The 15,781-nt window shown below is 61.4% G+C and overlaps 2 protein-coding genes across 3 annotated transcripts; one reads left to right on the top strand and one right to left on the bottom strand.

Annotated features, from left to right (window-relative positions):
• On the top strand, positions 1–1,070 carry HES3 (hes family bHLH transcription factor 3). Its single transcript, XM_061382938.1, has 3 exons — positions 1–90; positions 195–276; positions 697–1,070. The coding sequence occupies exons 1-3, from the start codon at positions 10–12 to the stop codon at positions 1,068–1,070; spliced, it is 537 nt and encodes a 178-aa protein (XP_061238922.1). The 5' UTR covers positions 1–9.
• Positions 1,071–2,968: 1,898 nt separating this feature from the next.
• GPR153 (G protein-coupled receptor 153) lies at positions 2,969–14,583 on the bottom strand. Of its 2 annotated transcripts, none has more exons than XM_061382919.1 (6): positions 14,506–14,583; positions 9,968–10,618; positions 9,227–9,656; positions 6,831–7,023; positions 6,063–6,250; positions 2,969–5,597 (listed from the first exon to the last, which is right to left on the bottom strand). In XM_061382919.1, the coding sequence occupies exons 2-6, from the start codon at positions 10,321–10,323 to the stop codon at positions 4,932–4,934; spliced, it is 1,833 nt and encodes a 610-aa protein (XP_061238903.1). In that variant the 5' UTR covers positions 10,324–10,618; positions 14,506–14,583; the 3' UTR covers positions 2,969–4,931. The 2 variants fall into 2 exon arrangements, with proteins under 2 accessions (XP_061238903.1, XP_061238902.1); XM_061382918.1 differs by having other exon boundaries at positions 9,968–10,434.
• Positions 14,584–15,781: the final 1,198 nt, after the last annotated feature.

Here is a 15,781-nt window from a genome sequence, read left to right as displayed (position 1 = left end):
AAGCCGCTGATGGAGAAGAAACGAAGGGCACGCATTAATGTGTCACTGGAGCAGCTCAAATCGTTGCTAGAGAAACACTACTCGCACCAGGTGAGACCGGGGACACGGTGGAGGTAGAGGGGGTGATATAATCCCCGGCCTCATTTGCTTGAACCCAGGCTGCCGTCCTAAGAGCCCTTTCCATGGACCCGCAGATTCGGAAACGCAAGTTGGAGAAGGCGGACATACTGGAGCTGAGTGTCAAGTACATGAAAAGCCTTCAGAACTCGGTGCAAGGTAGAGGGAGGACCTGGGAAGGTGGGGCAAGGGGCTGGAGGAGGGCTGGAGGGGTCAGAGCCATGGATTCTACAAGGCCAGATAAAGGAGAGATGAACAGAAAACCGCTCAGGGCGGCTGAGTGAGGAGGTATTGCTGTAAGTAGGGAGGCAGGAAAAGCCTGGCTGGCTGCAGACTTGTAATCCGAGTGAGTGAACGTCTGGACCCATGGCAGGGGATGAGTTTCGGCCTCCCCGCCCTCCCTCCCTAATCGTCCCTCTCTCTTCTCCCTCCTCTTCCTTTCCTCCTCTCCCTCCTCTTCCCTCCCTCCACACTTCTCCCCTCCCTTTCTCTCTCCTCTCTACATCTCTCTTTTCCTCCTCCACCTCCCTTGTTCTCCCCTCCTTTCAACATTTCTCTCGTCCGCTGCCCTCCCCCTAGGGCTCTGGCCAGTCCCCAGCGGAGTTGAGTACTCGTCGGGCTTCCGCGGCTGTCTGCCCGGCGTTAGCCAGCTTCTGCGGCGTGGAGAGGAGGGCGGCGCCGGTCTGCACGGCCTGCTGGTGCACGAGCGCGGGGGTGGCAGTACCATGGACAGCGCCAGTCCTGGCCCCGAGGCGCCCGCGCGGCGCGGCCCCTGCGCGCCCCCAATTTGGGCCCCTGCTCCGGCCGCCGGCGGATCGCGGTCCCCGCCACCCCGGCGCCTCCTCTCTGGCGGTCTCCCCGGCGCCTCCACCAGCATCCCGGCCCCGCAGTCGACTTCTCGCCGCTTCGCGGAGAGCCCGGAGCCGGGGCTGCGCTTGTGGCGACCCTGGTGAGGCTCAGATGCGGCCTCGGACTCAAGGGGACCCTCCTCTGGCCTGAGGACGCAGAGACTGTTTTGAACGGTCGGGACCCCAGTCGTCGGTTCTGGTCCCAGGACGGGGTGACCGGGAGGGGGCCGCGTCTCTGCTAACTCGGGGAAATACACGAAGCTATGATTGGACCGGGTTCTGAGCGTCTAGGCATAACCCCATCCTTGCCCCAGTCCTAGCTACTCAGGCTGGACCCGCTTTCTGCTCCTCCCACCCTCTAGTGGGGCTGGGAGGAGGTGTCCCGGGCTGCGCCCCTTTCCCAGGGCCCTCGGCGGGCAGCCCGCCCTCTCCCCCGCCCCGCAGCCGCGCGGCGGTGGGAAGGTCGCCGTCCGCAGAGGCCCAGAGCGGACCCCTCGCAGCGAGGAGAATTGCTGCCCCGCCCCGGCCCATTCAGCGGGCTGGGGACGCCGGGTTCCCACAGGCACAAAGCGCGCCAGGCCCCGCCCCGCTAGCGAGGGGCCCCCAGCCCACCCCCACCCTAGACCGGCTTCCACGGATTCCCACCCCCTCCGCACGCGGCGCGGCCCACCCGCTGGCTCGCGCTCGGAAGTCAGTTCTCTCAAAAGCCCCCTCATCAGAGGTCCCGCCCGGTGAGGTGCTCCGCCTACCGCCACCGCCACCCGACGCCCTGCTCCGCGAGGCTCCTGGTAGGGACCCCGCGCACCGTCCTGCCAACTGGAGATATGCTAGGGCAGCCTCCGGCTCCTCCCAGGGGACAGTTCACTAATCCCCACTCGGAAAAGACCTCGGCCTTCCAGACTCTAGGCCTCAGACCGCTGCCTCCAGGGAGCCCACCATCCTTGACAACCCTCGGAGCGCTGTGCGACGGTTAACGCCTCCGAAAATGAAGTCATTGCTATATCCGGACTCTAGCCCGGGAGTCCCGGCCCTCGAAGAGCAGGCCGGAGGCGTAGAGAACAGGGATCCTGCGCTGAGACCAGGAGATCGCGGCACCTCCTCCCACCATCTTGAAATTCAGAATAAAGACAGTGCGAACCTGTGGAATGGGTATAAAGAGGCCATGAAGGTTCTAATTTCTCCCATGATGCCTACTTGGGTAATCTGAAGTACAAACATCAACCTTGTATAAAACATTTCTTTTGGGATTGCCCCTGTCTTGCCCTGTGCTAAACCCGTTCTGGTCAGACCGCGGAGAGAGGCGGCCCGACTCCCCTACCTGACCAGCCGGCTCTCTGGAGCCGGAACTGGGGTCCCGCAGTGGTGGTCCTGGGGCGGCCTCTTGGGTCTCCGCTTTTGGACACTAAGCCTGAGGGCCACTAGGTGGCGCCCTTACACCGCGGACCCAGGGGCGCGTCCTACAAATCCCAGCCCCGGTTGGTGGGCAGGTCAACCCGCACAATGAGTCCGCCTCCCCAGGCACGCCTCCAATCGCAGTGCCCCTGGCTTCCCTGGTAGCTCAGATGGTAAAGAATCCGCTTGCAATGCAGGAAACCTAAGTTCGATCCCTGGCTCGGAAAGATCCCCTAGCTAATGGAATGGCAACCCACTCTAATATTCTTGCCTGGACAGACCATGGGGTAACAAAGAGTCGGACATGACTGAGCAACCAACACTTTCTCGCCCTCAGAACCAGCCTCACTGGGGTTAGGGGTCCCTGAAGCCATCCCTAGGCAGGCGCAGCCACCTGCACTCACAGGGCTTTGGAGCCCACCAGGCTGCTGCTCCTGGCCCGACTCACCTGCAGGATTTGCAGAGAGGAAAAAGTCAAGTTCGACCCAAAGGGCGGGCGCACTGGAGGAGGAATTCAGGACCCAGAGGGAGAGACGTTTAGGGGCAGCTGGCCAGCAGTGCTGTTAGATTCTAGGGAGGTGTTTCCATGAAACTGGCCTGGGATTGCCCGGTGCAAATTATATAGGAAGTTTTTATTGGAGTCTGTACAGAAGAGAAATGCTCAGTTGTGAAAAAACTACAAACAGATCCCTGGCTCTGGGCTGGGCGGTGGTATGAAGACAGAACTCCCTCCCCGGTGAACCCAGGGTCAAGCTGCTCATCAAGGCAGCAAACAGGCCTGGAAACTAAACAAAGTGAGAGAGGGGAGCCCCAGGCCCTGGGGGCCTCCACTTGGGATTCTCCCTCCTCTTTAATTTTGTAAAATCTAGGCCTGGAGGGACTTGAGGGGACCATGCCTCCCTGCAAGTATTGCCGTTGGATATGAAATACACAGAGTGAAAACTCAAGGTGGACAAATCGGCCAGCCTGATGGGGGGTCGGGGGGGACAGCAGCTAACTGGTGACCTCTGCCCCCACATGACATGTCGATCCTTAAAGGCACAACAGCGTTGTCGAGGCAGGCCTCCCATGGCTGAGGCTTGACTGGAACATTCTGATTTGCTCACCTTGCGGGTGAGTAAACCAGCTCCTCCCCGCAAGTTACCCCACAGCCAGAGACTGAAGGGCCTCTGAAGCTGAGACAGAGCTGTGTAGTCCTTCCCAGGTCTCTCTGGAGCTGGGACACTGTCTGAAGGGTGAGGAAGCCGGATCAGCCCCCAGAGGGGCAGAGGCAGTGCTGCAATTCCAGATTGCAGAGCAGGAGGGAAGAGGCCCTCACAGGCCCCTGGAACCCACTCCAGACCTTCACAGGTAGGGGCCACTGCATGGAGGCAGGGGATAGGATGGGACTGCCTTTGCATACACCCCAGCCCCTACAACCCAAGGTCTATGGGTACTCCTGGGCCTCTTCTTAGCCTGAGCCTAGGGTCTTCCTCCATGCAAAACCCAGCAGACACTCCCTGAGGGTCCATGGACAAGCCCAGGTCTGCAAGAGGTGTGCCTAGCATGGACAGCAAGAGAGTCCTGACTCAGGGTGGAGGAAGACTCACCATGGACCAGACCTTACACCCAGAACCTGGGAGGACTCTAAGCCAAGATCCCTTTCTGGCCAGACATGCACGGGTTGGGGATGGGCACCGAGATAAGGAAGCCCACTCCTGCTTTGCTTCAGTTCTCTCCACCACGTACCCCACAACCTTCACGGCGGGGGTCCCACAGGTGGCTGATGTGGTGGGCACAGACAATGAAGGCAGAGTGATGAGGGAAGGGATGCTAATAGGGGTCAAAGTGAGTGTGGTACCACTGGTGATGGTGCAAGTGTTGCACTTGAGCTTGGCTGGGGAGAATGCCCAAGGGGGCCAGGGACACTAAGCGTGGGAGGCCTCAGGCTTGGGGGCCACACTAGGCCACTGAAGACTGACCCCCACAGAGGACCCTGGGAGGATCCTATGCTACTTTCCCTCCCTGTCCACTCCGTGGCCAGGGCACACAGACCAGGAGACCTGTCCAAACAGTCCTGAGAGTTAACATGGTCACCTGCTCATCACAGATGGGGAAAGCGAGGCAGAACAGGTCAGCAGGGAGACCTGCTCAGAGAACTGGTTTGGGCTCCAAAGACCCCTGTGCTTAGAGACCCTCTGTACCCCACCCCCTGAGGTGTGACAATTACAGTGCAGAGTGGAAAGCCGGATGGAGTCCGGTGGCTCCTGTGCGGCTGAGCTTTGTTCTGTCTGGTGGTGTCCCTCTCTGGGCAACCCACCACCACCGTCACCCTAGCCCAGTCGCTTCCGTGTGGAGCCCGCCTTTTCCCAGGCCCCAGCCTTACTCTGCCCCGGAGGTGCCCTGCCCAGAGGCTGGTCCGTACCCAGGGTGGTTGTCCAGGGCAGGCGTCATCCCTCCAGGCAATGGTCGTCAAGGCTGGCACATGTCCGGGAAGCTTGCCCAAGCCCAGCCAGGACTAGGGTGGCATCTTTGGTGCTTTGGCCCCGTAGGCGGCCCGGCCCGCCTGGTGACTTGGCAAGGCGCCAGCGGGTCCTAGGACGCGGAACCCAGCGAGTCCGAGTGCAGTGTGACGTAGCCCGACGACTCCGAGGGCGAGCTCAAGAAGCTGCTGGTGCTACCTGCGCCCGCCGCGCGCAGACCGTCGGGCTCGCCCCACGACGCGCTCAGGCCAGTCCGCAGGGTCCCGGAATGCGTGTGTGCATCCGGGAGCGGCCCGGGGCTCCTCTGCGCGCCGCCGCCAGGGGGCGCCACGTCCCCACCTGGCTGGGTGCGGTCGGGGGCAGGGGCGCAGGCGGGGAAGGACCCTGGTGGGCCGGGCTGGCGTCGTAGGGCCTGCGGCTCCCGCTCGAAGGCGGTCAGCGCGAAGGCGTCGGGCAGCAGCGAGGCCGAGGCGCAGCGGACGCCGGGCCCGGGGCGGCGGCGCGGGCTGCTGGGGGGCGAGCCGGGGGCGCGGCGCGGGCTGTCATCCAGGGCCAGGGGCCTCAGAGACAGCAGGCTCTCGGCCGAGCGACGTCGCGGGCGGAAGGGGGGCGCGTCCTCTGCGAAGGCCAGCAGGCTGCCGCGACGCCGGTCAGGCCCGCTTGGCATCACTAGGGCGGCCAGGTCCTCGCCGGAGCCCCAGTGTGGCAGGAACGTGGGCAACGGGACGGCGGCCCACACGTCTGCGTCGTCGTGAGAGAAGCGTCGCGTAGGCGGGACCTGTGAGGATCTTGGGGTTAACTCCCGCTACCCTCCTGGAAAATGGGGACCTAGCCTCCCCTCACCGGGCAGGGTGGCCTGGAGTCAGGCGTCACCAGGCCAGGGGCCCCTGGTTTGAAGCTGTGCGATTTGGGGCAACTGACGATCTTTCCAAATCTCAGTGTTGTCATCCGTAGCTTGGGTCAACTCGGGAGCAGTCCCCTTGAGTAGGGTGCTAAGCCCCAAGGAAATGACACAGGTGCCAGGTTGAGCACCCTCCTAGGGCACAAGGGAACTGGGGCAAAGGGGCTGGGGTGCCCCCCATGGGCTCTGTGACCTGGGGCCAGCCCATCTTGGGAGGTGAAAGGCAACCCTGGGAGACAGGGCAGGCACAAGATGGGCTCCTACTCAGAGAGGAAAGGCCTTGGAGAGGTCAGGGTATCCCCCACATGCATATTGCGCGTCTCCAGCCCTGCCCGTCTCTACCTGCAGGTACTGCATCTTGTCCTCCTGCAAGGGCCGCAGAGGGTAGAACTGGGGCAGGCCCCCCTCCTCCAGGGCAGAGAGCTCATACTTGGCCATCCTGTCCAGGGCCACAAAGTCGCCCCCATAGTTGTAATCCAGGGAGCGCTCCAGCACTAGGTCTGGGGGGACGCCACCTTCCAGGCTGGTATCTGCAGGGCAGGGCAGAAGTTTAGGGCCATGGAAACTTGGGGGGCTTCAGGAGTGAACCCCAGGGACCCCCAGAGACACACGCAGGGCTGGTGGGCCAGTTAGCAAAAAAGGAGATAGGCAGGGTGCTCCATTCAAATCCTGACTCTGCCCCCTTTTAGTTGAGGGGCTGGGGAAGTCACAGACCCTGAGCCAGTTTCTTCTATGGGGCCAGGAACTAAATAGACACAAGGAGTTGACACCGGCTGGCAGGTAGCAGGGCTCAGCCAAGGGTCACATTGTTACTGCTGGGGAGAGACAGGACTGGTGCTCAGGAGCCCCTGGGGGCAGTTCGCCAAGACCCCTAAAGTCAGAGACTCCAGGAAACATTCAGGCTGGAGTCCACAGCCACTCTGTTAACTGGAACATCTGCTTAACTGAAACCCTGGTAGAGGGGCAAGCCAGACAGGAGAATGCTCCATGGGACACTGGGTCCCGTAGGGGTTCAAGCACCTGTGGGGTAAATCGGTGGATCTGAAACCTGTCCTCCCACTGACTCCAGTGATCTCCCCCAGGCGCCATTCTCCATGGGGCCATCCTCACCATCATCCGACTCCTCATCGTTGGCCAGGAGGGCCATACACTTCTCCCAGACAGCCTTGAAATCAGCGCGGTAGCGGTCACAAGCCCAGAGGAAGACGGGCAGCAGCAGGGCCTGGGTCACTGAGCACCACAGCACACACAGTGCCATCCAGGGCGCTGAGGCGTCTGCCCGTAGGCTGCTGAAGCTCACCACCTGTGGGCACACGGGTCGGCCTGGCACCCGGCAGGACCCCCATCACCCCGCTTCCCCTCCCAGCCTCAGTTCTCCCATATGCAGGGCAGGTCTGACTGCCCACCTGCCAGAGAAGGAGGCAGAGGAGGTGACAGAACTCTGGGCTCTTGGGCAGGAAAGGGCTGGAATGTGAAGGGAGAAGTCCATGCCCGCCCACTGACAGCTGCTCACTGCCAAGATGGACAGTCACCAGACTGCGTGTGCACCGGGAAGCGCTGGGTACAGCCTCCCTCATTTCATCCGTGACTACCCGAGGACAGGGAGCCAGGATTACCATCCCATTTTTGAGAGCCAGGTCTCCAATCTCCCAGTTCAGGGCCTTTCTACCATCCTCCCTGCTCCCTGGCTCATGATCTCCTTGGCCCTGCCTCTACTCTGGGGGTCGACCTCAGACCCAAGTGGGGAATCAAAGCAGTTTCTGAGGATCAGAGGGTCTAACTCGGTGGCTTTTGGGTCATGGCCCAGGGGCCCCTCATTCCTCTGCTCCCAGGGGAGTTCACTCCTCCACTTAGAGACACTGAACTGTTCCCCTTTCAGAGCTGAAGTGGGCATGAGGTAGACATACATTGGTTCTTCCACGCAAGCTGTGTGACCTTCAGAATGATGCTAAACCTCTCTGGGGCCCAGTTTCTTCATCGGTGAAGTGGGCTAAGAACATCTTGAGGCAAAGTTTCCAGACACTGCACCAGGCCTGCAGCATCATGTGGGTTCTGTAAACAGTACTCCCATCTATTCTCTGCTGGAGAGAAGCTGGGGGGCCCTCCCCATCTGGCTCTGCAATTTCACACATGTGCCTTCCCTCTCCCAGCAAAGGGCCCCACTGCACACAGGAGGTCTCCACCTAAGGGGTACAAGACCCGTTAAGGGTGGGGTTACACCCTGCCTATGAAGCTGCCCCCCTACCTGTCACCTGCTGAGGCTGGGGTCCTGCAGTGATGTCTTTAGGATGAAGCCTCTCTTGGGTCCTTGCCCCTCCACCAGTCCCTGTCCAGCTCTAGACCCTCCAGGGGCTGGGCTGGAACCTTATGGGTGGGAGGGCTCAGCTACTGAGTCCAGACATCATTCTTGGGCTAGGCCTGGGGCACAGCCTCATAGACAGGAGCCCAGGCAGCCTCCATGGGCCTTGGACCCTACCTGGCAGGGTCTTCAGACCAGCCTTCACCTTGACCTTCCTCAGCTGCTGGTGCGTGCATGCTAAGTTGCTTCTGCTACTGCTGCTAAGTCACTTCAGTCGTGTCTGACTCTGTGCGACCCCATAGACGGCAGCCCACAAGGCTCCCCTGTCCCTGGGATTCTCCAGACAAGAACACTGGAGTGGGTTGCCATTTCCTTCTCCAATGCATGAAAGTGAAAAGTGAAAGTCGAGTCACTCAGTCGTATCAGACTCTTAGCGACTCCATGGACTGCAGCCTATCAGGCTTCTCCGTCCATAGGATTTTCCAGGCAAAAGTACTGGAGTGGGGTGCCATTGCCTTCTCCGTAAGTTGCTTCAGTTGTGTCCAACTCTTTGTGACCCCATGGACCGTAACCCGCCAGGCTCCTGTGTCCATGGGGTTCTCCAGGCAAGAATACTGGAGCAGGTTGAAATGCCCTTCTCCAGGGGATCTTTCCGATCCAGAGATCAAACCCATATCTCTTAGGTCTCCCACACTGGCAGGTGGTGGGTTCTTTAACACTAGTGCCACCAGAAAGCTTGTTTGGCTGCTGGGATCAAGTCCAACTCTCCAGCACACATTCCAGACCTGCCCTGCCCCCCAATTCAGGACCACACCCAATTCTGCTACACCACATCCCCCCTCTGTCCACCATGGGACCTGGGTCCAAGAGGAAGCCTGTGACCCCACCTTCCATAGCCTCTGTATCAAGTGGATCTCACCCAGATCAGGGGTGGAAAGTCTCCTACAGTGTGATGGAAAGACCCTGGTCTCTGCAGCCACCTGACGTGGGCTCAGTTCCTACCATGGCTGCCCTGACTATATATTGGTCACTTGACCTCTCTGAACTTTGGTTTCCTAACTTATAAAGTAGGGGTGATGATGATGCCTCCTGAAAGGATCAGTGTGAGTAAGATTCAACCGCTAATGCCTGGAGCATACCCAGCCCTTGTCTGTCCCAGAGCCCATGTCCCCCCACCAGGCTCCTACCACCTGCCAAGCTCACCCACCAGCACGGGGAAGCCCATGAGGCAGTCGTAGATGACCACGATGGTGGCCACCAGGCCAGTGATCTGCAGCGAGGTCCTGGCAGGCTCGGAGCCATCGATGGAGGAGCGGCGCTTGCCCTGCGCGTCCTCCACCACGATAGTGGGCACAGTGAAGGCGCGGCGGTCCGCCCGGTGCCCCACCTGTACCGCCAGTGTCTGGAAGAGGGCAATGGCCATGCAGACCGCACCCATGGCCACACTGCCGCCCACCAGCAGCAGGAAACAGACGCCGAAGCCCAGGCCGATCTCAGCCACGATGAAGCGGCAGCCATGGGTGTAGAAGCGCTCACTCGTGTCGTGCCAGCCGACGGCAGGCAGGGCCGACAGGATGAAGGACACCATCCAGATGCCCATGACTGTGTGGACCGCCTGCTTCTTGGCGTTGCTCAGCCTGGCACAGGGCAGGGACAAGACAGAGAGGGACCTGGTATCACTCACAGGGTCTCTCCCCAAGCCCTGAGGGTCCTCGACTGCCCTGGTCCCCAAGCACATTGTCACACGTCCCTTTCTCCAAGCACTTCTGCACTGGGTACCTGCACACCCACACACACCTACATGCACGCACCCCTGCAGCCCTCAGTGTGACACTGGTGCAGCACCCCGCACGGGGGCCGTGTGCCCACACTGAGGCCGCTGTGCGCTCAGGCACACGTCCCCGCCTAGGATGTTCGTGTGCACACAGGTACCCACCCAAGAACTCACCGGTAGTTGACAGGCCAGCGGACCATCCACATGCGGTGGTAGGAGAGGGAGGTGACGGAGAAGCAGGTGGCCAGGGTGAGGGTGTAGAAGGTGGACACGAAGACCTTGCAGAGGCCCTCGTTCCACTCGTAGTCGGGGCGCTGGCGCCGCAGCTGCACCACGGCGTAGGTGGCGATGGGCACGGCCACGTTGAGCATGTGGGTAGCCGCCAGTGTGCACAGCAGGAACTCTAGGGGCTTCCACTTCTTCTGCTTGGCCCCCACGCTGAGGATGCCCCAGGCATTGGCCAGCAGCGAGAGGCCTCCGCACGCCAGCCAGCCCACTGCACTGCCAGGCAGCCGCCTCTCATCACTCATGGTGCAGACGGGAGCTGGCCGGCGGCTGGGACATCCTCCTCAAGCTGGGCCTCAGCTTAGCGCAGCAGTCCTCACATGTGGCAGCCCAGGGACACCAGGGACCACGAGCATCTGCGGGGGGCGGGCAGGAACAACACAGGGAACTCAGTGACTCTCCCCTGGCTCCATCAGCAGAGCTCTTGGGGCTCCTGGGAGTGGGAGACAGAGGGGTCCCCTGATGCTCCGTTATTTGTCTGGTCCTGGCTTGGGCAGGGCTGCTTTGCCTTCCTCTCTCCTCTCTGAAGACTCCTGGCTCCTGGGGGGGGGGGTGTATACAGTGGTGCTCAATCAATGCACATCCCCTCACTTCCATCTATTCCTGGTCAAGGTGTGGCATCTAGGCTTGCTTCCAGGCTGCGTGCATCCTCAGGGAAGCTGCCAGGCCAGGCCCAGGTGGGCCCTGTGCCACAGGCGTACCTGGTGTTGTCCCAGGACCAGCCCTCTCACCTTCACACTTCCCAGATCCACACGCAGCCCACATGACGCTGCCCCAGCGCACAATGGGGGCCCTCAGCTTCATCCATCCTACTTCATTTGGCCAATGAGGACAGGCCTGGAGGATGAGGCCCCTGAATCTCTCTGTGAGGAAAGGGTGATCTAGGGACCAGTTTCCTGCCCACTCTGGGAAAGCATGGCCTGCTTTTCCTGGGTCAGCCCCCAGCAGGCCTTCCATGGCCAGGCATACCTGGAAGGCCCTGGCAGAAGCCTAGGCTGGGAGTCCCACCAAGCTCCAGCACACTAGCTGTGTGGCCTCACAAAACCTCACTCACGTCCTCGGAAATGAGGATGACGATGCTTCCTCCAGGGGGCAGCTGGGTGGGTAGACGCCTCATCTCTAAAGCCCAGGGCAGGCCAGGTCACAAACACAGTGGGTGCTCCGGACACCTTGAGTAACATGGGACTATAGCTGGCCAGGGACCAGAACCTGGCCCCAAGGACAGCCTGTGGATAGGAACCAGGGACACAGGACCCAGGCAGGAGGCACGTGTTGGGGAGCTCCCCCATCCTGCCAGAGAGCGAGAGGGTGGTCCCCCCTTCTGGCCTGGCATCTCCCTGCACAGAACAGTGGCCGGTCCTCCGATATGAGGCCCCCCATAGTCGGCCACTCTGGCCACAGCCCGGAGCAGGCAGGGTGGACCTTCTCACTCTCTAGCCTGTTTAATCTCAGTGGCTGCAATTCTCTTGTCCCCAACAGGGAAGATCCCCTGGAGAAGAGGATGGCTACCCACTCCAGGACTCTTGACTGGAGAATCCCATGGACAGAGGAACCTGGCGGGCTACAGTCCATAGGGTCGCAGAGAGTTGGACATGACTAACACTTTCAACACTTATGGGTACCACTGAACCAGACACAGCCATGTGATCTCCCAGGGACTGTTCCCAGCTTGGTGTGGACAGGCCATTGCAGGCCCCTGGTGCTCAGGACAGGGGAAACAGCACTTCCCGGCCCACTGCTGGGCACCCCTGCTTGTGCTGTACAGAGTGTGGCCTTGACCCCGGTGGACACCAAAGGACCTCTGAGTCCTGTGAGTCTCATTCATTTCTGTGCCCTTGCTACGGGCCTGCCTGGGCCCCTGACCCAGATGAGAGTCTATTCCGGACCACACTAGTGCCCACTAATGGCCTTGAGGGGGGCTGGGAGACTTCTGGAGCCAGACAACTTCCTTCCCAAACATTAGGCTTCTACTTACACACCTGCTGTCCCTTCCTCACCCTAGACCCAGCATGGGAGGAGAGGTGGCCCCACTGGACCCTCCAGCAGTTGTTCAGGTGTCCAGCAAGCCTCCTTGACCTCAGCATACAGAGGCCACTGGTGTGGGGTAAAGAGCTGTTAAAGACTCCAACTCCAGCTCCCCAGCCAGTTACATGACTTAGCTGGGTGTCAGTTTTCTCATCTGTAAGTGGACATGAGGGTATCTGTCTGGAGAAGCATGTGGGTAGCCAGGAAGTTATGCCACAGAAAGTGCTTAGAATGGAGCCAGGCACACAGAAAGTGCTCAATAAATGCTTGCTGTGTAGATGTATATACTAAAGGCCTCCCTGCTCTCTGAGCTATGGCATCTCTTAAGGTCCAAGACATTGAGCTCAGAGGTGTACTTGAGCCTCAGACCTGCAGGCACACGCAAGGTAACCCCAACCGAAACCTGGGACGGTCCAGCTTTGGGGGTAATGAGGCCCCAGGGCTACCCTAATGGGTACCTTCATGGGGTCTGGCAGCCTACTCTGGGTCCAGAATGGGCAGAGTACGCATGCTGCTGTGGGTCAGAGGCTTATGTTATCAAACAGAAAACCGGGTTCACCATGTACCTGGTGGGCTGGTGTCTCTTTCTACTTGCATTGGCTTCTGTGGCTGTCAAACTGGGAGGCCTTTCCTCAGATGCCCAAGCAGGCTGTCTGACTCCTGGGACCCTGGGCCCAGCCCAGCTCATGCTGCCCACCTGCTGATTACTGGTGCAGAATGGTGGAGAAGATGCCATGGGCTGCCACTAGCACAACCCTTCATGGTGCCAGTTCTTCTGAGTCTAGCCTAACAGTGTCTCACTTCAGGGAAGGGTCCCAGGTGTGGGCAGGAGAATGTGCCCTACAGGGGACATTCATCCTTCAAACAGCGCCCTCCTCTCAATTCACACACCTAGTGATCTTGTCTGAAGGACTTCCATCAGCCCTGGTGGTCCAGTGGCTAAGACTCTGAGTTTCAAATGCAGGGATCCCCAATCCCTGCAGGTCAGGGAACTAGATCTGTAACTAAGACCCAGTACAGCCAAACAAACAAATAAATAAATATATATTTTTAAAAAGATGGTTAAGCAGGGGTAAAACCATTTGCCCACGTTCTTATGTGCCTGAGCCAGGATCCAAACTCTGTCTGACATCAAAATCCTGGCTTCTTAAACATTAAAATGCTCGGATACTTGGCTTTTTCTTGTTCCTTGAGCTGAGGTCATCTTTCTGAGCCTCCGACCCAGGCAAGATGGGTCCGTCCTACTATCCCAACAATACAGACGGGAACAGTGAGGCTCAGAGTCCAGGGCAACACTGGGGAGGAAGCATAGACTCTGTGGACTCCTGAGCTGGTTGGTGGTCCTAGGATGGGGAAGGAATATCTCCGGGATGGGATGGGGAGTGAACATCACGGTCTCCAAATGCAGAGTGAGAGGGGGCTGGCTCTGCAGAAACCAGGAGACCCTCTTCCTCCAGATTGTTATCACCTTCTGCCCATTCACAGGGAGCAGGGGACACTAAAGGCCAGACCCCGACACTAAAGGCCAGACCCCAACACTCCGCATCACACTCAGTCTCCGCAGCATTCCAGGACCGGACTTCTCCCTCCCTTGCATCCCTGAGCCGCTCCCTGCCGCCCCCTCCCCTTAGGACAACGCTGGGCAAGCTGCAGGTGTGGCGGGCCTGGGACCCACCGGACTCCCTCCGCAGGGTCTGCGGGCGGGGCCCCGACGTGACGTCACGGCCGCGGGCCAATGAGGCCGCATGGCCCCAGGGCTCTATTGCGCAACAAAGAGAACCCAGAACTTGAAAGGATTCCCGGGCTCGGCTGCCGCCCCCAGGCTGCTCTCCGCCCGCGCTGCTGCCCATCGGTCCCGCAGGGCCCTGCTCGGCCGCCGCCCAGGGCGGAGCTCTCGGCGCGGAGCCTTCACATCTCCAACACGCCCCCGGCCCGCCACGCCCGCACCCCCACCGCCGCGGTCCGCGCTCCTCTATCCTCCGATCCCCCGCCCGACCTGGCGCTCGGTCCGGCCCCAGCGGGGCCCCCGGCCCTGCCTAGCCCCGAGGGCGCGTTTGAGCGGCGGCCGGGAGCCGAACGCCGACGGGACTGCGGTCCCGGGCGCCCCCCGAGCTTCGCTGGACAGGGGTGGGCCCGGGACCCTCAGATCGGCCATCCCCACCCCCTGCAAGCAAGTCCCCCCGGGCGGCGCTTCCAGGCCCAGAGGAAGCGGCCGACCCCGGGAAGTTACCCCGAAGGTCCCCAAGTTGGGGCGGGGGGCGGGGTGCGCAGACCTAAGCGGAGCCCGCAGCCATCGGACAGGCCCTGTGACCGACAGACCGCGGACAGCCCCTCCCCGCCCGAAGTCTCCCCGCCCGGGGTCGCCTGCCCGGCCGCCTCCGGGCCAGGGAGGCGGCGCTTACCCTGCATTCGGGCGCCCGAGGCTCCAGTTCGCTGCTCCCGCCTCTGGCTCCAGCTGCGGCTCCCGCGCCCCCTGGCCGAGCGCGGGCCAACGGGGGCCGCGAGGGCGGCCGGCGGCGGAGCAGCCCGCGGTCCGGGGCATCCTGGCGGCGGCCGCCCGTGGCCGGCGCGTTCCGCTCAACTCGACCCCGCCGCCCCTCCCTCCCTCCCTCCCCTCGCGCCGCCGCCACCGCGGCCGCGCTCGGATCCCGCCGCTCGGCTGGCTGCGCCCCGGCGGCCGGGGGCGGGGGGCGGAGCAGGGCGCATGCCTCCGCGGGCGCCTCCGCACCGCCCCTCGGACCGCCCCGCCCCCGCCTCTCGGAGGCGCTGCCCCCTGAGTCTTGTCTGTTTGTCCGCGCGTCTGTGAGTCCTCAGTCTCGCACCGGCGGGGGCGCGCCCTCCGCATGCGCGCCTCCCGGCCGAAGCCCCCTAGGGAGGGCGGCAACTCCCGTGAAGCATGGGCAAGCTTGGCCTCTTGCTGTCGTCTTGGGTCTGTCCACACTCTGGACGCAGGACACGGCCTGCAAACCGCCTTGGGGGCCTGGGGCAGGAATGGACAGTGGGAACCTAGGGCTGGGAGTAGGGGGCTCAGGGACGCCTTCTCAAAGAAAGCCGTGTCTAAGGTGAACTATAGGGGCGGGGCATGGAGAGTACTGGGGGGGACCTGAGGACTAGCTGCCTCCAGAAATTAGGAAGTCGTTCATGCGGGGAGTCCGGGCAGGGAGAAGTGAGGTTGGGTCAGCTAAGGATTCATACATAGCTTCGGCCCGGTTCAGGGTTGGGGGGTGTGGCCGGGAGAGAGCTCCACCATGGGAATAAGGGGTCGTGTGAAGGGACCACTGGGCTGCTGGTGGTTACCTCTCCTCCCGTGGGCTCAGAAATGTTCTCTGTGAAGCTGAGACCAGGCCACTCAGCTGGGACGAGGCAGGACGGGCGAGTCGGAGTCCCTGGCCCTCTTTCCTCCCACCATCGGGAGCTCACCCTACACTTAGCTAGCTGAGGCAGAGGCTGTCACCGCTAGGCTAGGTGGGAAAACCCAGTAGTCCCCTCGATGGGGGTCTCTGGAGACCCAAATCACAAGAGAGAGCAGCCGCTGGCATCTTGGCATCCTGGCCTCCCGTCCAGCCAGAGGATGCTGCCTGCCTCTTCTAGGAAGCCAGTGACCACATGCATCCTGGACAAAGCCCTCCAGAGTCACTCCTGGGCCTCAAGGCATTGTCCTACCACACATCTGGGAGG

The sequence above is a fragment of the Bos javanicus genome, chromosome 16 (assembly GCF_032452875.1).
Source record: "Bos javanicus breed banteng chromosome 16, ARS-OSU_banteng_1.0, whole genome shotgun sequence".
NCBI lineage: Eukaryota > Metazoa > Chordata > Mammalia > Artiodactyla > Bovidae > Bos > Bos javanicus.
The sequence above is the reverse complement of the archived record's forward strand: the minus strand, read 5'-3'. Positions and strand labels throughout refer to the sequence as shown.